We start from the raw sequence: 26,459 nt of genomic DNA on the forward strand, positions 1-26,459 counted from the left end.
ATTAATGCAGAAGATGAAGTGCACAAAGCATTAAGCAGAAAGATGTGTTTTAGCTTTCCTGACTCCAGAGAACTATGTCATATTCATGCCTGAAATATAAAGTAAACAGACGCAAGTATCCAGAGACAGAGAAAAGACTGGCAGAGCAGCATCCATCAGGCCGCAGGACATTTTTGCTTTAGAAAATGGAAGACTATAATGATGAAAAGGATGACCAGCTAAGTATGGAATCAAAGGAAGGAATTTTCATGGTGAACTTTACATTTTTTCCTGTAGTTCTTTACTTGAGAGGGACCAATAGATCTATACTACCCTTATGGAGGAGATACTAGTGGTTAAATGAGAATCAACCCAGTGATAGTTTTACTAAAATTAGCCACCTACAAGCCCAAATTAACTTGTAACAGACCAAAGTTCATTCCAAATATTCTAAAATTATTTGCATTTCCAAAGTCCCAAGCCAAAGAAACTGTCATTGTTAATATAAAACACCTGAAACAGGTGAATGTTACAAAGTCTTGCAGGTGCGGACCAGTACAGAGTTCTCTTAAAGGAATTCACCCAGAAACTAGTAACAAACTGTCCTTAAAGAAGTTTACCAGATCACTAGTTACACAAACACCTGCCACTTAATTATTATTTGAACAAAGCCTGAGCCCAAATAGAAAACTGCCCAGTAAGTCAATTTAGTAAGATTACATAAAGTTTCCTTAAACCTTGGATCGTCAGTCCCATTTTCATTTTGCTCTTTCATATGACAAAAGTTAGATATTTATAAAGCCAATGTCTATCAACTAGTCAGGATCTGAAAATCCTTTAAAGTAGCATATTATTCTGTGTTAACATTTCTGTTCACAACCAAATGGTTTATTAATTTAGTATTCATCCTTAAAGGGTCTTAGTAAACCTGGGGAGTATGTTGCCCTGTGTACAAAAACTCAATTTATCACCCTGAAAATTTTTTTTAAAAATTATTGTGATGTACAAACCATCTCTATTGAAATAGAAAGATACATGTTGCTTTAATATATACTAGAGGAATAATGTTCTACTCAGAAGATGTCTTTTAATTTGCTCACCATAATAGACTTCATTGTGAGATAACTATATTTTTGTCTAAGGTACATGGACATTATGTGTAAATCTACATGCACATTCACATTCCTATATTTAAAAAAGAGTAATAGAAACTTAAGAGCATAAATCAGATTAAATAAATTCCCAAGGAATAGTACTGAAATTTCATTACTCACCATCAAATTCTGCTGGTCCAACACCAACTATGATTATCGACATTGGAAGTTTTGAAGCCTTCAGAGAAATTACAAAATTAGTTCACAATTAAGAAACTGAGTTAAGAAAAGAATTAAGATTTAAGAATAAAAATGACTATCCTGTTTTGATATGGTTTCACAGCTGTCCATTAAGTAGTTTTACACATATTAACAATAACACAGAATAACATACGTAATTCCATTCGTATCCTTTCCCAACTCTGTACACAGGCTAATGCAGTGGGACATTCTACAGGAATGACCAGCCTTGGATAACATAAAAAATAAAAAGTATCGAGCTTCAGCTTTCCCTTGCTATTATCAACCCAATCTACCTAAGATGACTTTCAGTATCTTTGGTCTCTCCTCATGTTCTCTCTCTTCTCACAAAATTTTCAGTTGCTAAAGGGAGAAAAGGTACCATATTTGTGAAACAGTGGTCTCTTATTCAATCTCATTTATACTCATGATTAGGAAAAGCAATTTGCATAGCAAATAAGGGCATACAAATGATAATTACAGAAAGTTATTATCAGTATGATTAATTAATATATTAAGTATCCATGAGATTCTGAGGGACACTGACGGTGTTATGGCATGTTTTCTCATTATAGGCATCACTTAAATGATATCACTTTAAATATTTTAAGGGTAAAAATGTGAGATCTAGTCACAGACAGATGCAGCTCTAGAGCAGCTTCATCTTCATCTATGCAGATCACTGAATTGTAAATAATTGTTCCTCAGTGCATCATGTCCTGTTAGTTTAAACCTAAATTATTAAATCCATATTTTCCTCCCTCTGGTGATGGGTTTATTTATTTTTAAATTTTATTTAGAAAATTAAATTTAATATGGTGATATTGATAAATAAGAGTACATCAGTTTCAAGTGCACAGTTCTACAGCATTTGAACAGTTTATTGTGTTGTGTGCCCATCACCCAAAGTCAAATCATTTTCTATTACTGTATATTTGTCCGTCTTTACTCCCCTCCTCCTGCCCCCTAAATTCATATTTTAAAGTTCACATTAATGCCACTGACCAGAACATTAAAAAAATCAAGATAAATTGAGCCCAGGTGTGTCTAGTTAAAAAATAAACTAACAAATGTAAGAAGACTTTACTTCTTCTCCTCCTTTTAATGTTTGGTTTTTCTAAGCTTATGTCTATAAAGTATTTGATTTTACCCCATGTGAAACTATTTTTTCTCACATCAAATAGCTAATTATATTTTTCCTACATTATTAATAACTGAGGTATGATAAGCATTCAAGCAACCCATTTTTACTACATGTATACTTTGTGTCAAACAATGCTAAACCTAGATATAGAAAGGAAAGTGAAAATAGAAATAATTTTACTGATTATAATCTAGTAAATGTAGATTTTATAAATTATCTAATAAAGAAGATAATCAAATAATCATTAAGTATAACATAATTAAGAATTATGAGAAAAAATGAGTTTTGAATCAAGTCCAGTTCCTATCTAATTCTATAGGAACAGAAATGAGCACAGTTCTCCCATAAATGTGAATATTAAATGTTTTGTACACATTGTAAAACTGTATACCAGTACATCAAACTAACAGAGATAAACACACTCATGCACATAAAGGGAGTGCTGTTACCTTATTTATTTTTATTTTTTTGGACATAATTTTGTTACAACTCTGTTATCCACACCCTTAGCTTAATCCTTATGGATGAATGATGTCTGGTGAAGGTGAAGAACACAACTGGCTCCAAAAGCACAGGCATTTTGTTTCCCTGTGAAGTTGCTTAGGCTCCGGTCTCAGCCTGCGTAGCACCCTGCTGTCACTCAGACAGCCCGAAACTTAACAACTTCTACTTACATTAACTATAGACTCCTTAGTTTGAGCCATATCTGAGATAACACCATCTGTCACAATCAGGAGCACAAAGTACTGGGAGCCATCCCTCACAGAAGAAGCATATCTGAAAGGCAAACAAAACAAAACAAACAAAAAATCAAAGGTAAAGAACATCACAGAAAATAAAAGTTCCTCTCCACACGATGGTTGCTAAATATAATTTGGGATAGTCAACAAACCTTTTAATCTCAAGAGAGTACTTAAACATATTTTAGCATCCTAGACCATGAAAACTCACAAATATATATTTTCCTGAAATAGCACACTAGAATAATAGCAACATTACTGCATGCTGGCACACAGCAATGCCTACCTGCTTTGGAAATTTATTCACTAATAATAGGTGAGCTGGGTGAGGTTATGTTTAGCACAATGGAATGGATATAACTTTTGGAAATAGATATTCTGGTTAAGCATAATATTATGTGTATGATCTTCAGTAAATTATTTAAGCTATCTGAAGTTTTATTTTCTTAGTCTTAATAAAGATAATACACCTTTCTATTGTTAATAATGAAACCCCTAGTATGGTACTCAATATATAGTATAATACAGTTCTCTAAGTTAGCAATACTCGTAAGTGCTTTTAGTTTTGGAACTAGACTTCATCATTGCACACATCCTGAATGTGTTCAATGTCGTTAAAACTGTACAGTTTAAGATGGCTACTATCATGTTATATGAATTCCACATTTATAAAATGAATGAAAAAAAATGAAAAAGAAAAGCTTTAAAAAATATCCAGAGTTCAAATTCTTTTTTTTTTTTTTTTAATTTTTCTTTTATTAATTTTTAGAGAGGAGAGAGAGTGAGAGAAGGGGGAGGGAGGAGCAGGAAGCATCAACTTCCATATGTGCCTTGACCAGGCAAGCCCAGGGTTTTGAACCGGCGACCTCAGCATTTCCAGGTCGACGCTTTATCCACTGCGCCACCACAGGTCAGGCCCAGAGTTCAAGTTCTTAACATATGTTAAAGTAATGAAACCTGAGACAAAAAGAAAAAAAGCTAGGCACAGAAGGCCATAAAAAAGAAGGAAATCTTATCTTTTACAAAAGCATGGATGGATCTGAAGAGTATTATGCTAAGTAAATCAAGCCAGTCAGAGAAAATCAAGTACCATATGATTTCACTCATATGTGGAATCTAAGGAATAAAATAAACTAACAACAAAATAGAAACAGATTCATATATACAGAGAACAGACCAAGAGTTGTCAGAGAGGAAAGGAATTGGGAGGCTGGGTAAAAAAGGTAAAGGGATTAACAAAACCCTCATAGACAACAGTGTGGTGATTACCAGAGGGAAAGGGGGTGGGGGAGGTAGAGGAGGGACAAGAGGGGATAAATGGTGATGGAAGGGGACTTGACTTGGGGTGATGAACACAATATAATATAAAGATGAAGTATTATGGAATTGATATCTGAAACCTATATATTTGTATTAACCAATGCCACTCCAATAAAATCAATTAAAAAATAAGGTCAACTATTTCCCCTCTAAAAAAAAAAATTAGGCATGTAATAAGAATATAGTACTTAAAAAGTTTATCAGAAATCTCACCAAATTACTTAGTAATTTATAGAGCAATTTTTTGAATTTGTTATATATTTTTTCCATCATGTTGTACATTCTGTGTGTCTAAATTCTCACCAAGTAAACTTTTATGATCTTTAGTATATAACTGGTATGCAAGTCATATTTAGTGATAAGCAAGCATTATGTTAATCTTAGGAGACCATAAACAAGAAGAGTTTGTTTATTTTTGTAAAAAGAATCCCTGAGTGAATCACAGAAAAAAATAGATTAAAAAAAAAACTTTCATTGATTACCAATGAAATCCCTTCACACCCTACAGGAGCCTAAGAAAGTAAGTTAAACAGGTCAGAGACAGATCAATAGCATAATATTTCAGGGCAAAACTTACTTCTTGGAGAGCATAATTAACCACTGTACGAACAAGAAAAGTATTTACAACTTTGCCAAAGACAGGGAAACTAATAATTGCTCACAGATTAATGAAGAGACTACAGTAAGTGGCCTGTACATCCCTTGTAAAGATAGTGTTGAACTGGTTCCACAATGAATAGTCAAAAATACTCTCACTATACTGAACAATCAATCTTGGAGATTAAAAACTTGTATGATATTAATTTCATGGTAACACAATCAATGGAAAACAATCCAAAACAGATATGAGCCTCTTCTATTTTGCCTTAACTTTTTTTTAAGAGGCTAATAATCTTCTTCAGAAATTCATTTCTAAATTTTTAAATATCCATTTTTTAAAAGCATTTTTTCCTGACCATACTTCAGAAACTAGGGTTTTCTATTTCAAGTGATTAATGGAAGGCTATAAATAGTAGTGAGAAAAGCTTCTAATAGTACAACAGGAAGGTTTTTATACTTTTCTTTCCACATCATGCTCTTAAAATGACATATTTCTACCAGGTTCAAAACAATATAAAAAGTTGACTATTACTCATTCTTATAAATACCACTTCAAAGGGCTTAATGGTCTGTTTTGTTTTTGTTTTGGCATTTCCTTTTTTATTTCTCTTTTACTGCTTCTCGCTGTGGAGAAAGTCTCAGTTGTTAGTATGTCTTTGTTCCACAGCTTGAGATAGAATAGTTATACAGAAAACTGCACACAACTAATGTATGCGATTTGATGAGTTTGAACATATGTATACACTTGTGTTACCATCAAAACAATCAAGGTAATAAACATATCCCTCACCTCCAAAAGTTTGTGTCCCTTTGTATGTATGTGTTAGGAACATTTATAGTAAATCTAGCCTTTTCACAAAATTTTAAGTGCACACTACCTTATTGTTAGAGGCACTATGTTGTATAATGCAGCTCTGGAATTCTCATCTTGTGTGTGTATATATGTGTATATATACCGTCTTACTTATTTATACCCCAACTACTCTACATAACCCTTTTCCCCAACCCCTAGTAATCACCATTCTGTAATCTATTTCCATACATTTGACTGTTTTAGATGCCTCATATAAGTGGAATCATACAATATTTGTTCTCCACTGACTGTCTTATTTCACATGCCATATCTTCTAGGTCTATTCATGTTGTCACAAATGGCAAAATTTCTTTCTTTTTAAAGGTGCAATAATGTACCATTATATAAATGTGTCACATTTTATTTATCCACTTATTTGTTGATAGGCTGTTTCCCTATCTTGGCTGTTATGAATAATGAAGCAGATATCTCTTTGAGATCCCGATTTCAGTTGTTTTGGATATATACTCAGAAAGGGGACTTCTGGTAACTCTATTTTCATTTTTTGAGGAATCTCTATATGTTCATAGAAGCTGCACCAATTTACAACCCCACTAACAGTGTACAAGGGCTCCAATGTCTCCACATTCTCACTGTTATCTTCCGACTTTTGATTTAACAGCTATCCTAGCAAGTGTGAAGTGATAGCACTTCACTGGTTTTGATTTGCATTTCCCTGATGGTTAGCACTGTTGAACATCTTTGCATATACCTGTTGGCCATTTGTCTTCTTTGGAGAAATGTTTGTGCAAGTCTTTTGCATATTTTTAAAATTAGGTTATCTTTCCTTTGCTATTGAATTGTAGGAGTTCTTTATATATTTTGGCACTTAACCCTTACCAGCTATATAGTACATAAATATTTTCTCACATTCCAGAGGTTGCTATTTCACTTTTATCTGTGTAGAAGCTTTTCAGTTTGATATAAACTCGTCTATTTGTTTTTGCTTTTTTTGCTTGTGATTTTGGTGTAATAACAGAGAAACCATTGCCAAGATCAATGTCATGTCACTTTCCCGTTTTCTTCTGAGTTTTACAGTTTCAATACAGTATTAACTATAGTAATCATCCACTACATTAACTATCTAGATGTATTTATCCTACATAAAGCCACTTTGTACTCTTTGACTAGTATCTCCCATTTTCCCTACATTCCCACCCTTGGTAACCACCATTCTACTCTCTGCTTCTATGTATTTAACTTTTTTAAATTCCACAAATAATTGAGATCATGCAGTTTTCTTCTTTTTGTGTCTGGCTATTTTACCTAGCATAACATCTTCCAGGTTCATCCATACTGTTGCAATGGCAGGCACTCCTTCTTTAAAGATGAATTAAATTATCCGTTTGTTTATCACATGAATTGACTCTTTTATTCTGTAATGACTTCTTTGTGTTCCTGAACAGTGTTTGACTTAAGGTATTTTGTCTGACATAGAGACAGACACCCCTGCTCTCTTTTGGTTACCACTGGCATAGAATATTTTTTCATCCCTTCATTTTCAGCTTGTGTAGATTCTTAAATCTAAGTTTAGTTTCTTATAGACATGGTTTCTTTTTAAACCATTCACCGATTCTATCCACTTATCCATATAATCCAGTTATATTTTGGTTTCCTTTGGAATCATTAGAAAGTATACCAAAAAAACAGGAGATATGTGTATACTACCAAGAGAACTAGGGCTAGATCCTGAAGCAGATATATCAGGAATTTACCTGATGTCTGTTGTTTTACCTTAAAATTCATAGTAGTTTTGCATTTTACTTTATAATAAACATGTCCTGTATTAATATTTCTTCACTTTGAGAAAAATTAATGTTGTAGAAAGATACATGAGGTTACTGTGTGGCTCTCACTTCTGCTTAGATACCTTGTTTGGAAAATAAATTATATTCTATATAAGAACTATTCAATCCATTTTCATCTTTATTACCATTAGCAGCATAAATTATTTAAACTATTCATTGTTTTGTGGCATTTACTATACACAATTTGCTAATACAACAATATTCTCATATTGTTGAACTTTGAAAGTTAATCTAAATTTCAAAAATCATATTTTGTACTAAAAGTATATTGTTTATAAAAAATTTAAATGCTACATAAATATATAAAGCAGAAAGCAGAAGCTGATCTCATCCCAATATTCAAAAAGGTAACACTGATATATTACAGATTCAAATTATATTTTAAACTATTAAAGGAGCTGGCTTCTTAAAGGAATTTCATGATTAATCCTTTTGTATTGCACAATGAAAAGTTTTATTATTGAAAGCCTGCTGTCTTTTTTCAAATTTAGGAAATGTATTAGTTATATTTTAATATTATTATGGCAAATCTGAGGGAGAGATTAACTTGGTCAGGATTTTGGAATTCAAATATTTCTTTGAAGTCTTTGTGAAGCAGGTTTCTGGGAGTGTTTTTATAAACTCATGAATGGTTGGCTCAGATTCTTTCAGCTCAAACTAGTTCACAGGAATAGAGAGAGCAACAAAAGGTAAAAAACTGACTCATTAATGTTTTATTTAAGTAGTTTAATTTTGATATGTACAATGACTAAAGGAATACATTTAAATAGTTTGATACAAAGTACACTGTGATTTTTACATTATTAAGTTGTTACCCAAACTATTTTCATTAGTGTAATGAAGTGACCAACTGTATACACATGACAGGTGGTTCTGTCATACTTTCTTTTGTGTGTCTCTACCTCTGTAGAGATAAAAAGGCTTAGGTGTGCAAAGCATCACAACACAGTGTTTTCGAATCGGATTATTCTGTTTGGAATTTTAGCTCCACCACAACTGGCCACTCTCTGCTTTGTTATCAGAAAAATAGTTATAACAACATTATTGTCACCTTTTAGAGGAGTTTAGATTAAAAGAAAGAAACCACTATAGCATTGAGCAGATCGCCTGAGAAAGATTTTGGGCTCAGTAATGATAGCTGTTTTGATTTTATTATTGCTGATCTACAGATAAAAGAGAGAAAACAACACATTTTTAGATTAAATTTAAAATTAGTTATAAAAATTCCAAAATGAATCTCCTGAAAAATGAAAATGAATTTTAGTTGATTATCAGGATCCTTGATCTTTCTCAATTTCAAAATCTAAGAAATAAATCTAACTAATAGTTTAAAAATTCATAGATCCCTCTTAAAAACTGAAATGTGATAGTCTGGAAATAAGTAACTGGTTCCACACAGGAAAAAAATGAGTTAGGAAATAACAAATATTATTTAAGTCCAGTGAAAAAACACAGTGATATTTTCATGATATTCTGAAAAGAGAATTGATATTTTCATTATATAAGTTCTACTGGAAAGTTCTGTCCGTTTCTATCACAAGTTTCGACACGTAAGCACATGTTTATTGGGCGCATGTGTGCCTCTCTATTTTTATCACTTAATGTATACATACTGACGTAGCAAATTAACTAGAACAAAGTTGATTCACGTTAGTCTTATGTGTGAAGCGATAGTGTACCCATGGCTACTGATAAAGTTCATTTACGCCACTGTAATTTTTACGACTTTCAACAAGGAAGAAATGCTACAGAAGCTTGTCTGTCGCATCCACCATGTTCCCCGGACTTAGCACCCTCCGACTATCACTTGTTTTTGTCCTTACAAAAGTTTTTGAAGGGCAAAAAATTCAAAAATGAAGAAGATATCAAACAAGCACTGGTTCAATTTTTCGCATCAAAAGATAAAACATTTTTCAAAAATGGGATATACAAATTGCCCTCACACTGGCAAGAAATCATTAATAATAATGGCAATTATATTATTTAATAAACTTTACTAACGGTAAGAAAAATTTGTATTTTGTTTTATTCCAAAAACGGACAGAACTTTCCGGTAGAACTTATATATTAGTTTATTTTTGAAGTAATAAACTGATAAAATATACCAATAAGATGTATTCCAAATAATTTGAAATTATTGAGGCAGAATTCTAGATGAAAATAAGCCTTTGAACAAAAGTACTCAAACAGGAATGTAAAAATGGTAATTGCTATATCCAAGATGCAACTGAGATTAATAAGGGGATAAGTGGACCTCTATTTTCCTCAACCCACACACCTATAAACATATCATTTCTTTACCATTCTCTCACTACTGTTATTAACTAATGAGGTTTAAACATAGTCTTAGAGACATTAGGTCTATTATTAAGTTCACAAATGAAAGGACCTAAGTATTTCTCTGATTTTAAATTTGTTTTCAGTTTACAACATTATCGTAATACATTTTTTGAGTAGATGTGATGGTTAGTCTTATGTATTAACTTGACTAGACTATAATATCCAATTATTTAGTCAAACCCTAATCAATGTATTGCTCTGAGGTATTTTGTGAATGTAGTTAACATATATAATTAAATGACTCTACATAAATAAAATTACCCTTGCTAATGTGGTGAGCCTCACCAAATCAGTTGAAAGCCTTGGCAAAACTAGTTTCAGAGCAAAGAGAATTCTGACTTAGGACTGCAGCAATATATAATCTTGCCTGAGTTTCCAGCCTGCCAGCTTTCCTCACAGATTTCTGACTTTCCAGCTCACACCACTGCATAGGCCATTCTTTATAATAAATCCCATTACCTGTATATCCTACTGTCTCTATTTCTCCTGAGAACCCTGACTGATATAGTAGGCACTAATCACAATCACACTTCCCACAGCTCATTAAGATGGACTAAGCATTATCATTAATAGTTTCCTTAGTTTTGTTTTTTTAAGGTTTTCCTATTTCTTTAATTTCTTTAGTTGCCTGTTATAACCTTATTAAAATGTACTCATAATATATATATATATATATATATATATGGTATACAAAACAGTCAATTAAATAAACATGTCTGGATGTCTTGGTATAGGCAGTACTGAGAGGTTAAATTATAATTCCTCTCTACAATTTAGGAAAGATCTATATGTAACATTGAAGTAGGATCAAATTAGTGAGTGCAGTGATAAAGGTACACATGGAATGGTATGCTAGAGCAGAAGAAGCGATTCTCTATGACCTGAAGTGCAGTACCTCGGGATAACGTGGAGGGAAATGAGGATGGGTGGGTGTGTGGCAGTTAGATACTGAGAGTTCTTTAATGCCGAACTAAAGTATTTGAACTTAAATTTATGACAGGAATCAGTGGATGCTAAATAGTTTTAGTTTTGTTTTGTTTTTACATTATTTGAAATACTACTCCTTGGACAACTATAAAATGAGTGGAAAAGGAGTAAATTAGATGTAGGGGGTAAGAAAGACTCAGAATAGCATAGGAAACTTCAAGTTTTGTAAACTTTATGTCTTGTTTCTTGACTGTTTCACGATAATTTCTCATTAATATTACCTCAAAATTTAATAGTTTTATGACAGATTTTACTTCTAAAAATAAGTGTGTACTTAAAATCATTTTAAAAAAAGAGTAAGTAAGCATTTATCAAAATGCTTATAGAAAACTATCATAAATAACTAAGCTTTACCAGTAAAGAAAACATTTTTTTAAAGAAGAAAAAATCAAGCAAATATAAAAGAGTATGTGTTTGCTTTTGAATTTACAAAAATTAACTTTTAATGACAAATATCTTCTCATACACAGAATGGATTAGACAGTTGTTGAGTACATACTTCCATATGACTGGCACGGGTGAAGTACTGTTGAAATGCATTATCAGTAACAAAATGCATTAGGAATTTTACATAGAGGTTATACATACTGTCACTATGGTACTTTTCTTGATTTAGAAATAGATAGTAACTTGCTTTTTAGTTAATTAAAATTTTTAGATGTTAATTTTAGGCCAGACAGAAATTATCTGTCTTAATAAAATCTTTAAAAAAAATTAAACAAAACTATCAAAGATTAAAAAAAAGACAGCAAGAGAGAGAAAGACATTTCTTATATAGACTCATAACAAGAAATAGATCCATGGAATTTCTAGTTATGTTGGAAGAAAATGATTCCGAAAAAAGCTGTATCTTACTGTTTCTTATTTTCTCTCATTAAAAAATAACAATAATAAAAAAATAACAATAAAAAATTATTAGATTGTTGATTATATTCACAGAGTCTGAAAGAGTTAGCTGGCAACTACCTCTATTATCTAAGAATTTAAAAAAATGCTGGACTAACCATAAAAAATGGTAATAGAATAGCATGAAGCTTGTAGTTTTAAATGGTATATAGAAATGCCACTAGACATTTTATATCTAAAAGTTTAACTTTTATAACAGAGATATACCAGGACAAAAATACAAAATTAATTTGTAAGCATTGATGAGAACATCTATCACAACTAGCATGAGTCACAGAAAATAAATCCTTTCATTTTTTCTCTTATCTTTGTAGATAAAACAATGGTCAGTATGGTAGTGGTGTGACACAGAATGTCAGCTATAATATAACTTGCATTAATATTATTTTGATTCTGCGTTATTTGACAGCCATAAATACACTAGGAAAATAGATTATGGATAATACTACGTCTACAAGCTAATATAATAAGCTAGGATGTGTTTTTCAAATTATAGATAATGACCCATTAGTGGATTTCAAAATCAATTTTGTGGGTCAAGACCTGGATTTTAAAAAAGTAATAGAAAAGTGCAAGACACCATGAAAATAAAAAGAAAACATGAGATAAGAATAAGTATTATTTCTTAATTTTTTTATGTTGTATGTGTCTAGAGGTGAAATATAAAATTTATAACTTAGTATAGATTGTGGATAAAAATACTTAAAGAACCTGTTAAAGGGTTACACTCAAATAATGGTTATCTGTATCATTGTCAAACTGAGGCGCAGTTCCACAGTAGAGTTCCACTGGGGTCAGTCCTGGGTGCAGGGTTATTTTAACCTCTTATCTGTGTCCCAGATAATGAAAAGTAGAACACATTTAAGTTGCTCATGATGTCTGATAGGGATACGGTAAGTACCAGAACCTTCAAACAGAGTTTTTATATTGCCTTTCTGCATTGATAAACTGATCTGAATATAGTAATTTTTCAAGTGCTAGCTACATATTAAAAAAGAATACAAGAGCTATACTTTTTTTATTACCTAAAAATTAGGAAAGGTTTCATAAGATTTGCAACTAGGTCAAGCCAAACTTATAAGTGTTTCAAAAATGATACCTGATTTATTTATGCACTGATAAAAAATAATAAACAAATGCATATAAATTTTTACATTAAAATTTTTTTTCTAGAACATGTATATAGAATCATAAGCAATAATACTCTGACCTTAATACTATGTATTATATACAAGCAAAGCTCTGGAATTTAGAACAATAATTTCAGAGAGGTAAAAATACTGTGCCTTATATATCATGGAAAGGAATAGTTAACTTCATGAATTTTAGTTTATTATTACTTTTATGCTACTATGGAATGTGATACTAGGTATGAATAATTTACACAGTTGAGATCATGACCAACCTTGTTATTACACTCATTGATGCCTTTTCAAAGAAAAGCAGTTTTCTTTGGTTGAACAAATGCAGGTCCTAATGTAAGCCAGTGTAGGTTTCCTCACTTAAGATTCTGATGCAAAGGTTTCAGCAAAGTATCATGATGGCTCATTGGAGACTTTTTACTGTATGTCAAAATTTACCTCACTTTCTTGGAGGTAAATTAGAAGAAAAAAATCTTTCATTTGTGAGGTCATGCTAACAATAATGTTATGATTTCACAGTGGTCCAGTACACTGGAATAAATATCTTGTGTGCTTCCACTTACCTTGCTACGTGATTAATTACAGGAGCAAAGTTGGTTGGCCCATACAGCTGTACAGATTTCAGACTCCTGTAATAAGCCTCCATGACACCCTCAATGCCGTCGCAGTAGGGGTTTTGAGGGTTTCCATTCTGTAGAGCGTTATAGGCAAAAAAAAACAAACCCCAAAAAAACAGTAAAAAATTAAAGATCAATTGAAAAAAGAGAATAATAAACATTGACACTCATAAAGAGTTTTACAAGAATACTCATTTATATATTTATAACAGCAAAAATTAAGCATTCAACCATAGCTAACAATATATTATGTAGATTGTGATATAATGTGCACAATAATTAAAAAAGATCTATTTTCAAAACAATGGCAGAAGAAGAATCTAAATAATCTTGAGAAGTTGACTATCACATTCTATAATAATAATGTCTTAATTTTATACAGGTCCATATACATGTAGAGATGAACATTTAAAAATCCTAAAAAGTAGTAAATAATATATTGGAGAATTAACTCTGAATGGTTATATAATTATTTTTATTTAATATTACTTTATTTATTTTTTTATAAAGATTTTATTTACTCATTATAGAGAGGGGAGAGAGAGAGAGAGAAAGAGAGAGAAGGGGGGAGGAGCAGAAAGCATCAACTCCCATATGTGCCTTGACCAGGCAAGCCCAGGGTTTTGAGCCGGCAACCTCAGCGTTTCCAGGTTGACACTATCCACTGCGCCACCACAGGTCAGGCAATATTACTTTATTATTTATTTAATTACTTTTATTTATATAAGTACTTTTTTTTTTTTTAAGTGAGAGGCAGGGAGGCAGAGAGACAGATTCCCAAATGTGCTGTGACTGGGATGCACCTGGCAAGCCCCTACCAGAGCAATGTTCTGCCTATCTGGGGCTGCTACTGCTCCATTGCTTACCAATTGAGCTACTTTTAGTGCCTGAGGCAAGGCCATGGAGCCATTCTCAGCACCCAGGGCCAACTTTGCTTGAATCATTTGAGCCAGGCTGCAGGAGGGGGAGGAGGAGGAGGAGGAGGAGGAGAGAGAGAGAGAGAGACAGAGAAGGAAGAGGGGTAGAGAAGCAAATGGTCACTTCTCCTGTGTGCCCTAACCTAGATTCAAACCTGGGATTTTCACACGCAGGGCCAATGCTCTACTGCTGAACCAACCATCTAGGGCCTATATAAGTACTTTTATTTCACTCTTTAAACTATCTGGGCCCTGGCTGGTTGGCTTGGCGGTAGAGTGTTGGCCCGGCATGTGGCAGTCCTGCGCTCGATCCCGGTCAGGGCACACAGGAGAAGCAACCATCTGCTTTTTCACCCTTCCCCCTTTCCTTCCTCTCTATCTCTCTCTTCCCCTCCCGCAGCCACGGCTCCATTGGAGCAAAGTTGGCCCAGGCGCTGAGGATGGTTCCATGGCTTCTGCCTCAGGCACTAGAATGGCTCCAGCCGCAGCAGAGCAACGCCTCAGATGGGTAGAGCATCGCCCCCTGGTAGGCATGCAGGGTGGATCCCAGTCAGACACATGCGGCAGTCGGTCTGACTACCTCCTCGCTTCTAACTTCGTAAAAATACAAACCACCCCCCAAAACAAAAACAAAAACAAAAACAAAAAAAACCTAGTCTGTATTTTCCAAGTTTCTGCAGTGATGTATTAAAATCAGAAAAAGAATAAATGCTATCTATTCAGTTTTACCTTATAGAATGAAAAAGTAAAATATATGCCACATGCACATCTTCAGGCTACACTTGGCAACCCCAAATAGAGAAGAGGTCAGAAGGAAGGAATGGAATTTGCTGTCCAAATCAAGACAAGGTAAAAGGAAATGAAGCAAAGAAACATATACATATTGTTCAAGGGAAATGAAGCTTGCAGCGAAGAAATTATTCTGAAAAACAACACCCAGAAGGACAACTTTAAACCTGGAGCCTTGGTCTAGCTTTTTTATATCTTGAATGTTCTATTATTATTAGGTTTAATTCTCCTAGTCCAGATTCCACAGATAACACAAACAAGGCAGAATATTAGTTATCTAGTTTTATGTAGCAAATTATTCCAGGAATCCAGGAGCAGCTTAACCATGTGGTTCTTGCTAAGAATCTCTCATGAGTTCACAGTCAAGATGCAGAGCTGGGCATGTGAAAGCTTAACCAGAATTGGACATCTCCTTTTAAGAAGATCCACTTATACGGCTGCTGGAAGAAGGCCAACAAGGACTCTACATAGGGCTACTTGAGTTTTCTCAGAGCATGGCTGCTAACTTCCCCAGAATGAACAGTCTAAGAAAAAGAGCAAGGAGGAAGTCCCAATACCTTTAAAAGCTAGTGTCATAAGTCACATACAATTACTTCTAATTTAATCTATTTGCTAGAAATGAGTCACTAAGTATACAGTTCATACTCATAGGAAGAAGAATTAGGCACCATTTCTGGAAGGCAGAAGGAGATATAAATAAAATTCGTAGCTATATTTTAAAACACTAAGGACAGTAACTAGATATAAACATAGCAATAATTTTAGCATGTACAATCATTTTATCTATACAATAATTTTAGCATGTATAATAATTTTATCTATACAATCACAAGTAACTGCCAATTTATAACTAAAATGTGTTGACTTCTAGATAGCAAGATTTAAATGAAAATATTTACATATATTATAAAGCTTTTATTATTACAAACCTAAAAAATAGATAAAATAGTGTCATTATTTCCACTTTACAGATGAAGGAACTAAGGCACTGAGAGCTGAAACACTCGCCCAAAGTCACACAACACAAGGGAAAGCCAGTATTTGAACCCACACAGTGTAACTCCATAATGCAGTCCTTCACCACCTTTATACAACCATGTTTTGAAACCCTAAGCATTTTGAAAGACTCGGATCTTAGGAAACTAAGCCAGATGTTATCAACCACTTCAATTCTGCCTTGTGTGAGAGAATAATTTATACTCACATTTTCTTTTTAACAATCTTGCTTTTTTCTCCAAATTTCTTATTAATTAAACCTCACAGAAATATTTAAAAACAGAAAAATAATAAAAGACCTCTTTCTATTATAAAATTGGTTACAGCAATTAATTGAAATTAAAATGTAAAAGCTTAATATTTAGCACAAAGCTATTAATGGTTTTGATGTTAATCAGAGCTGATTTACTTAACCATCCTTTAAATAAAATTTCACAGTGATCTTTTCCCTTGATCAAGGTAGGAAGCTAATTAAAATTAAGACTCATTATTTATTTTGGGGCATTAAATATATATTATATATATCTTCCTTGAGGGAACAATTGCAAACCAAGATAATTATGAGCTTTAGAAACCAGAGTAATTCTGAGCTTCTTTTTGATTGTCTTTTTAACATTTGAGTGAGGTTTTATATTTCTATAAAACAATACATTTCTTCTTTTCCCTTGGAATTGCAATTATAAGGCCACCATTTTCTGCACCATTTCATTTTTCTTAGTGGACAGATAGTCGTTGGATGTTCTCTTCATCATTACGAAATATCTGAAGCACTGATTTCTGCATTAGTTTTAATTCCAAAATAAATTGATCTAAAATCTCCTCATGTGCCTTGAATGACAAGAATACTTTATTACATAAAATTATCTACTCTTTTAAATATATGCTTTGCACTATATCAGGATTAGTTAAAATAATTTATGACTATCAGAAAGGAGATTTTCCTCTTAATGACATTGTAATGTTTTATAAAAATTTTTTTAAGTCTATTTTAAAAACTTATTTCTTAAAATAATTATGTTGAGAATTAGTTTTTGCTTGTTAAAACAATTTAACAAGCTCCAGCCCAAAAAGCACAGGATGTTTTTGAAAATAAGAGCATTCAATTATTTAATTTTGTCTTACATTAATGAAGATGGCAATGGATACTCGATTTTATATTTCCTTTTTAACTAACAACCTTTTGCATTTATAAAATGAATGTCAATTTGGGGAACACATAGAAATATACAGAGAATTCAAAATGAGAAATAATCCCACTGTGCCGACTTAAGTGGTGGTGGGGGGCTGTCTAGCTTTCACCTACTTTCCTTCTCTTTATCTCGGTCCCTAAGGGGTTCCAACTGAAGAGGGAAGCCTCCAGTCTCTATTGTTACCTCCAGCCACAATGGCAGGGCTAAGACACTGAAAAGTGCTCTCAGGAGCTGTTGCTTTACTCTTTGAAATGCTAACTGTCACTGACCAGAGATTGCTTACTGTGGAGAAAAGCAAAAAGAATTCTCCCTTTCATTCAATAAACAGACATCTATGGAGCTGCTATTTTATGCATACAGGGCAAAAGGGTTGTTAAACTATTAAATCTAGTTGAAAGAGAAAGCATACACATAAGTATTAAATTACATAGATTTCTATAAATGCCAAATAAGTGAAAAGCATGCAAGTTCTTTTAGATGTTTAGTGGGAGAACAGGTTTGGACAGGTGTAGCATTTCTCTGTTGATCAATGCAAAAGCCCTTCTTTTAAGAGTCACTGGCCACATGCCTATTAGAAATACTTTCCATAAAACCCTGAACTATTCTATTTTTCTAATTGAATTTTATACGTGTGACACTGGTTGACATAATTATACAGGTTTCAGGTGCCCAATTCAAACCTAATTTAGTGTTAATTACAACTCCATAAGGAATCAGCAGGAATCCTGGAGAGAAGAGAGCAATGATTCACCATTTTCCCAACCAGAAAATGCTTAACCTGGTGATAGTAGGACATTTTCCCTTTCTTCCCCCATTCCCTTTTCTTATCCGACTACATCCATTCTTCTACACATTTCACATGAAAATGCTGGGATTACCTGAGATCTTTTTAACTCAGCAAAGCTCTATTTCAGCATTTGAAAACCCCAAATCACCAAAAAGGGAGTATTTAATATTTGAAAAGGTCTCCCTTGCCACCTGAAAGATTATTTGAACTTGGTGTGGATAAAAAGATGAATGGTGGTGAATACACATGACAATTCTTACCATGGACACCTGAGACTTTTTGAACCTTAGTTGGTATCTGAAGTGCCAGCCTGACACGTGCCTGAAGGTTTTCTACCTGCTGCCTGGGGTACTTAGAGAACATAGATTGCAGTTACTCACCATGCGGTCAATACAGAATACTGTAGCAGAAATGAAGTCAAATGCTACATGCTTCATTGGGGCTCATTTAACCCTGGTCTGGCTTACTTCTCTAAGAACACAGAAGTACTTGGAAGAAAATTAAAGTGATATAACAAGTAATGTTAAAGTTGAAGCATCGTTCTTGTTTTCATCATCCATTTGGGAGACTATTTTCCATAAATTTAAAGGAGTATGAGTGCTTCCTGTATTTGAGTTGGGTTCAAAGAACAGTTTAAGATGCAAGTAAGAACAAAAGCCTTCTTTAGCAGTAGGAATTTGCATAAGTTTGGTTACAAGGAATCAATGTAGAGGTAGCAAAAGCAGAAAAGGAGAGGATTAGTGGGAAGGAGAAAGGAAAAAATCATACACAACCATGGGAGGAAACTCATGGAAAGAAAATTAATGAACCTCATTTAGTTTAACGTAATTAGTCCTTTTCTTAAGCTTAAAATAGCTCATGACCTTTTTCTTGAGGCATTTGAGACATGGAATCACACAGGTAATCTTCACGATCTTACAAATTTCTGGAAAGTTTTACTTCTCCCAGAAACAAAATCCCAAAAGATAATCATTTTTATACCACATAGGGAGTGTGGCATGTGGGCCCTTTCATGGAAGAAAGGATTAAACCTACTATAACCTTTTCTGAAATTGTGTAAGGGATGGGATAAAAATAGCAAGAATATGTACAGCAATAAAAATACTAAAATATTGTTTACTGTTCTTAAAATGTATATTTAAAAATATGGAACCACTTAAAAACACCTGGAAATATACACACACATATGCATATATACACACATATGTATATATATATATATATATATGTATGTGTTAATAAAGCATATATTTGAGCAGTAGTATTAGAGGTGTTTTATAAAATGTGGGTTAGTAGTGGTTAAGAAGATGGATACTAAAACAGACTGATCAGGGTTCAAGTCCCGTCTGTTAGATCCCTGGTTAAAACTCTGAGCCAGTGAGCTGAGTTATGTAACTCTTAGGTACACTCTTCTTACCATATCCAATACAAGTGGCAATGGCTAAGGTGGTGTAATATAACAGCTATGACATACAGAAATCTTATAAAGATTAAATAAGAAAACAGGTATTAAGTACTAAGATTGATACTCAGTGAAAGGTAGTATTATTGTTTATTTTTGCCTATGTTGCATTATAGGAACTTAAAATTTCCTATAATGACCATGCATTGCTTTTTCTTTCTTTCTTTTTTTTTTTTAGTGAGAGGAGGGGAGGCCTCATTAGGAACCACCTGGGCAAGTCCACTAGGGGGTGATGCTCTGCTTATCTGGGGCCCTTGTTCCGTTGCAGTGGGAGCCATTATTTAGGGCCTGAGGCAGAGGCCATAGAGCCATCCTCAGCGCCCAGGGCCAACTCGCTCCAATAGAGCCATGGCTGCAGGAGGGGAGAAGAAGAGAGAGACAGAGAGACGAGAGAGAGGGAGGGGTAAAAAAGCAGATAGGCACTTCTCCTGTGTGCCCTGACTGGAACTGAACCTGGGACTTCCACACATAGGTCAACACTCTACTGCTGAGCCAACTGGCCAAGGCCATGCATTGATTTTGTAACAAGAATAAAAACAACAAAGACCAACAAAAATATAGGTGACAGGGAAGTTTAACTAGTAGCTATAACATATGAAGTAGGATAGGCAGGTACTTCTATTAGGAAAATCACAACAACAGCTCACCATCCTTTACTGATTACCCTGAATATTTATCAGAAAGTGCATGTGAGAAGGAGGCTGACGGCCAAGCAGCACTACCTGTGTGAAATTTATTTATTTTAGATTTTATTTATTCATTTTAGAGAGAGGAGACAGAAAGAAAGCGACAGACAGAAAGGGGGAGGAACAGAAAGCATCAACTCCCATATATGCCTTAACTAGGCAAGGCTGGGGTTTTGAACCAGCGACCTCAGCATTCCAGCTCAACGCTTTACCCATTGTGCCACCACAGGTCAGGCTGGAATTTATTTTGAAGGCAGACTGTGGCACACTTCTTATCTGCAGTCACACAATGTGCAGGTAGATCTATGTAAATTAAACATTAACTAGAGAAATATTTTTATTCCAATCATATCTACTCCAGTATATTTAACTCTTAATTAATTATAGCTCTAAGTGCTGTTTTATGTTTGAAAAAATTAATTCCAGGCATGACGAGTCCTTTCCATTTGAAATGCCATTTTAGAGGAGGCCTATTTAGAAGATTTATAAATCAGATGCATTTTAGGTAGATTAAAAATGGCCACACTTTCTCTGACCTGACCTGCCTTCCACTGAGAGGTGAAAGATTGCTACCTTGAGAATGGGCTGGCCTCAGTGACCTGCTTCATCAAGAGAATGTGGCAGAAGGAATACTCTGAGACTTCCAAGGCTGTGGTATAAAGAACCCTGAAGCATCTCCCCTGGCTGTGTAGAATATTCACTCTGGGGAAGCCAGTTGTCATGTAAGAAATTTGACTACCATGAGACTACCATACTGTGATGAAGCCCAAAATAAATGCATAGAGAGACTATATGCAGAAAGACGGGGAGATGTCCAGGCACCCCAGCCAACTCAGTCATCCCAGCTCAGGCATCAGACATGAGGAAAGACACCATCTGAGGGAGCATGCTATCCCCAGGAGAAATGACATAGGGAAGAACAGAGGAATTCAATTGACTGCGAGAATCAAGAATATGGCTCCATTCAAACAATTCCAGCCATCTCTAGCCACTCAAGCCATCCCAGTGGAGGCCCCAGACATTACAAAAACTAAACACATAACCAACCAAACAAAACAAAGCATCCTCTATTGCGTTCTCCTTGAATTCCTGACCCACAAATCATAAACATAATGGAAGAGTGTTGGTTTACGCCTCAAACTTCTAGGGAGTTTTGTTAAGCAGCAATAGAAACCCATAATAGATCTTCTATTTATAAATCTGATACACTTTAGGTAGATTTATTGCTAATCTACTTAACTTCTTTGTTTCCATTAATATTACACTCTTAAATCAATCATTTAGCAAAATTAAACTGAGTCTACAGCAGGGGTCGGGAACCTTTTTGGCTGAGAGAACCATGAACGCCACATATTTTAAAATGTAATTCCATGAGAGCCATACAATGACCCGTGTACGTTACGCATTATCCAATAAAAATTTGGTGTTGCTCCGGAGGACAGCTGTGATTGGCTCCAGCCACCCACAACCATGAACATGAGCTGTAGGAAATGAATGGATTGTAATACATGAGCATGTTTTATATATTTAACGTTATTATTTTTTTTATTAAAGATCTGTCTGCGAGCCAGATGCAGCCATCAAAAGAGCCACATCTGGCTTGCAAGCCATAGGTTCCCGACCCCTGGTCTACAGTCACAAAAGCCTGCTCTATGAGTGACTAAAGCTGAAGTAGTGAACCAATATTTTTGAAAATCCAACAGATTATATTACTGAATATATCAAACCCTTGTGATGTCTTCTTACCAAAGCAAACTCATGTGATATCCTTCCATCCGGAGGCAGTTTTGCACCAAAACCTAGAGCTGGGAACATTTTGTCACTGTCATAATCTTGGACGATTTCTCCCACTGCTTTCAGTGCCATACCATAGGCATTCAGCTGGTAAGGATTCATGTAGTGGAGAGAAGTGGGCTGGGCAGGGTTGCCTGACAACAGAAAAACATTTCAAACATGAGTGATCATGCTAAAGATGCAATTTTTTGGACAATTTTCTCAATATTTATTTCAGAATGAAATTTAAAATTATGTTTTTTGGCCTACACCCCCAGTGTGTCAAATATTCTTTTTCCAAGGATATTAACATGGAAATATTTATTATATTCAATCACACATGTAGAAAATTTTCTAAAGATATACCAAAGTATATGCAGACTTATTTTCAGAAATTATTCCTCATTGTTAATATCACAGGAAATCCTTGAAATTTAGTTCCAGAGAAGTATAAAAATACTTTTAATTTTATTTTTTTGTAATATTTTTTTTTTTTTTAAATCACGTGCCATTAGCTTGAATTCTTATGCCTATAATCAGAGGACACAACTGAATTTATGAGTTTGAATAGTTATGAGGTTTTCCTAAAGTTATATCACAAAAATAAATTTAATATTTGAGAAGTATCCCGATTTATCATTTAAAAAAGGAAATCATCGTCAATTCAAGCTAATTAAATATACTGCTCACAAAAATTAGGGGATATTTCTAAATGAAATGAAGCAATAAAAAAAGCATTTAATTTTTTTATTAAACAAGAACATCATAAAAGCGAAAGACAAGTTAAAGAAAGTTGTTCACTTACGCAAATGAGATACAAAACCAGCTTTTATTTCATTGGTGAAAATGCACTATACAAAAGGTTGAAAGTACTAGAGTATCTGCATGTTCCCTGATCCCCTAATTTTTGTGAGCAGTGTATATATATCTGAAAAGTTATTCAGCATTTCTAAACAGACATTAATGTAGGAGGCAGAAGGCTCAAAGTTAAGTCTTGCCATTCGCAGGACAATACCTAGAAAATGCCTGTAATAAATCTTAGCATAGTATTTACTTGAAAGACAAGATGAAATTATTTGTGTGGAAGTGATGAAAACCAATAAGGCGTCAGAGAAATGTTTAACTATTACTCTAATTAATGTCTGAGTCACCCACAAGGTGCTGAATTTTCAATACCTTATACTATGTAGGATGTTGCATTTTAAAAGAGATGAGCCTGACCAGGTGGTGGCACAGTGGATAGAGCGTCGGACTGGGATGCTGAGGACCCAGGTTCAAGACCCTGAGGTCGCCAAATTGAGCATGGGCTCACCTGGTTTGAGCAAAGCTCACCAGCTTGGACCCAAGGTCGCTGGCTCGAGAAAGGAGTTACTTGGTCTGCAGAAGGCCCGCAGTCAAGGCACATATGAGAAAGCAATCAATGAACAACTAAGGTGTCGCAACGAAAAATGATTGATGCTTCTCATCTCTCTCCGTTCCTGTCTATCTGTCCCTATCTATCCCTCTCTCTGACTCTCTCTCTCTGTCCTTGTAAAAAAAAAAAAGAGAGATGAATTTGAGAGAAAGTAATATATGTGCTGTCACCTAAACACTTTGAGATTCACATCGAGCTGCCCTAATTACCAACAGTAGGCAGCCTGAAAGTCCATTAAATTTCTTAAGTAAAAATGGAAAGTTAAATGGAACTCATAATAACACATAAAGCTCAGTTCTAGTTTAAAATATTGCCTGAAGAAGGAAAGCCTCAGGGCATAGTTCTTTTCTGATTGAAAAAATAATAATAAGCACTTCAGATCCAGAGAGAAACAGAGTAACAGAGAGATCTTCCTTTGGTTAATAATACATATAATTATACCAAGAACATTTTTTGGTCCAAAAATAATTTACTGTATAAATGCATTTATATTTCTAAAGGGTTACAAGAATTCAATGGCTGGTTCTACCTGACAAAATTCTAAAGTGTCTTCTGACCAAGATGGCGTTAATACTCCCCTCAGCATGACTAAACTTTAGACAGTTTTCTCCTATCTATTAATTTCTTAGAGAAATTAATTTAGGAAACTTGCAATGATAAATTCTCTGCCCTTTGAAGTCTAAATCTTCTACAACTCAAGCATGTCTTTCTCAAAGACCTGGCAACCAGCCCTTTGAAATGTCATCATAAGAAAGAAACCAACCTTATTACCTATAGTCTCTGTGGGAAGGTAAGAGCCTAATTTCAGTAAGTATTAATTAGTAAATATATTATATAGATGGTGAAATCACATAGACCAACCTCTCATCTAATGTCCCATCGTTCACCACAGCACTTAAATTCCTTCCCCTCTTTTGTTTTACAATAGTTCTGAACAAAGTTTTCTTTACCTGTTTAATTGGCCTGGTACAATTTTCCTTTGACACTTTCTTCTAAAATAGGAATTTTGCTACTTAGTCAAAAGCCCACTGAAGCCACAGATAAGCAATTCCATTCCTTGATTGAGTGGCTATTTAACCACAACTATCAAATACAAGAATTGGTTGCAATATGGCAACTAATTCAATGTCACTAAGAAAACCATAACTTAAAATAAAAATACCACCAATACCCAGCATGTCTAAACATCTTGGCCAATCATGCATAACAGGGCCTGATCCTACCCTTTCAATCAAGTCACCTAACTCCAGTGACTTTATCCAGATCAGTTTCTTCATTGGACTACTGATGATATCTTCCTTCTTATCACTACCTCTCAAGTTACCACTCTATACTGAAATCAGAACAGCATATTTTTCCACTTATTTAGATCTTTAATCTTTCAATATTTTTTCCAGAATAGTTTTTATAGTATAAACATTACACACACTTTGTTAAAATTATTCCTAAGTATTGGATTCCTTTTGATAATGTTGTAAATAGAATTGTTTTTTCCTAATTTCATTTTCAGATTGTTCATTGGAAGTGTGTAGAAAAATATTATTTTATTTATTGATATTTTATCTTTATAACTTGCTGAATTCATTTGTTAGTTCTAATCGATTTTTAGTGGATCAAGATTTTCTATATACAAGATTATGTCATCTGTAAATAAAAATAGTTTAACTTCTTTCTTTCCAATTTGAATATATTTTATATCATTTTCTTGCCTAATTGCTCTGGACACAACCTCCAGTACAATGGTGAATAGAAGTGGCAAGAATAGAGACATTCTTCTCCTATTCCTTATCTTACAGAGAAAGCATTCAGCCTTTCACTATTAGTATAATTTTAGCTGTGGGTTTTTATATATTCCTCTCTTTAGTAGGTCAACTTCTATTCCTAGTGTGTTAAGTATTTTTATCATGAGAGTATATTGGACTTTGTCAAATGCTTTTTCTGCATCAATTGGTATAACCACGTGGTTTTTTATATTTCTTCTATTGATATAGTGTATTACATCACTTGATTTTTTAATATTAAGATAACTAGCATTCCTGTGATAAATCTTATGTGGTCAGTGTCTATAATTCTCTCTGTAAATTGATGCATTCAATTTACTAACATTTTATTGAGAATTTTTATATTTATATTTTTAAAAAAGTACTGTTCTTCAGTTTTTCTTTTCTTATTATATCTTTGTCTGGTTTGCATATCAAGGTAATACTGACCAAATAGAATTGGGAAGCGTTCCCTCTTCTATTTCTCTCTAAAAGTTTGTGAAGCATTGTTATTAATTCTTCTTTAAATATTTGGTAAAATTCACCAGAGAAGTTACCTGGCCTTAGGTCCAGATAAACTTTGTAGGTAGTTTTTTTTTTATTATTATTATTAATTCAATGTTCTATAGGTATGTTCAGACTGTCTGTTTTTTAAATCAGTTACAATAGTTAGTGTCTTTCTACTGAATAGATCTTTGCTCTCCTCACTGTTTATCAGTGAACAAAGTTTATTATTTTAAACTAGTGGGACTTTGAATTACATTTCTATGCACCATATTTTACTGAATAAAACACTTGAGTAAAAATCATTAACTTGAAGTCATAATGTTGGAAAATAAAACTAACATGTAGTCTAAGGTGAGTTAAATTAGAGTTTGGTGTCCTAATCTCTTTTTCTAACCCAGGAACTAATAA

At 33.8% G+C, this 26,459-nt stretch overlaps 1 protein-coding gene across 1 annotated transcript in view; it reads right to left on the reverse strand.

The window, feature by feature from the left end:
• Positions 1-26,459, reverse strand: part of CPNE8 (copine 8) — a 212,978-nt gene that overhangs the window by 19,978 nt on the left and 166,541 nt on the right. The window contains exons 15-18 of the mRNA XM_066368944.1: positions 22,344-22,525; positions 13,717-13,844; positions 3,132-3,234; positions 1,254-1,311 (exon numbers count right to left, since the gene is read on the reverse strand). Coding sequence (XP_066225041.1) covers positions 1,254-1,311; positions 3,132-3,234; positions 13,717-13,844; positions 22,344-22,525 — 471 coding nt within the window. The remainder of the gene's footprint in view (positions 1-1,253; positions 1,312-3,131; positions 3,235-13,716; positions 13,845-22,343; positions 22,526-26,459) is intronic.

This window comes from Saccopteryx leptura, chromosome 2 (genome assembly GCF_036850995.1).
Source record: "Saccopteryx leptura isolate mSacLep1 chromosome 2, mSacLep1_pri_phased_curated, whole genome shotgun sequence".
NCBI classification, from domain to species: Eukaryota; Metazoa; Chordata; class Mammalia; order Chiroptera; family Emballonuridae; genus Saccopteryx; species Saccopteryx leptura.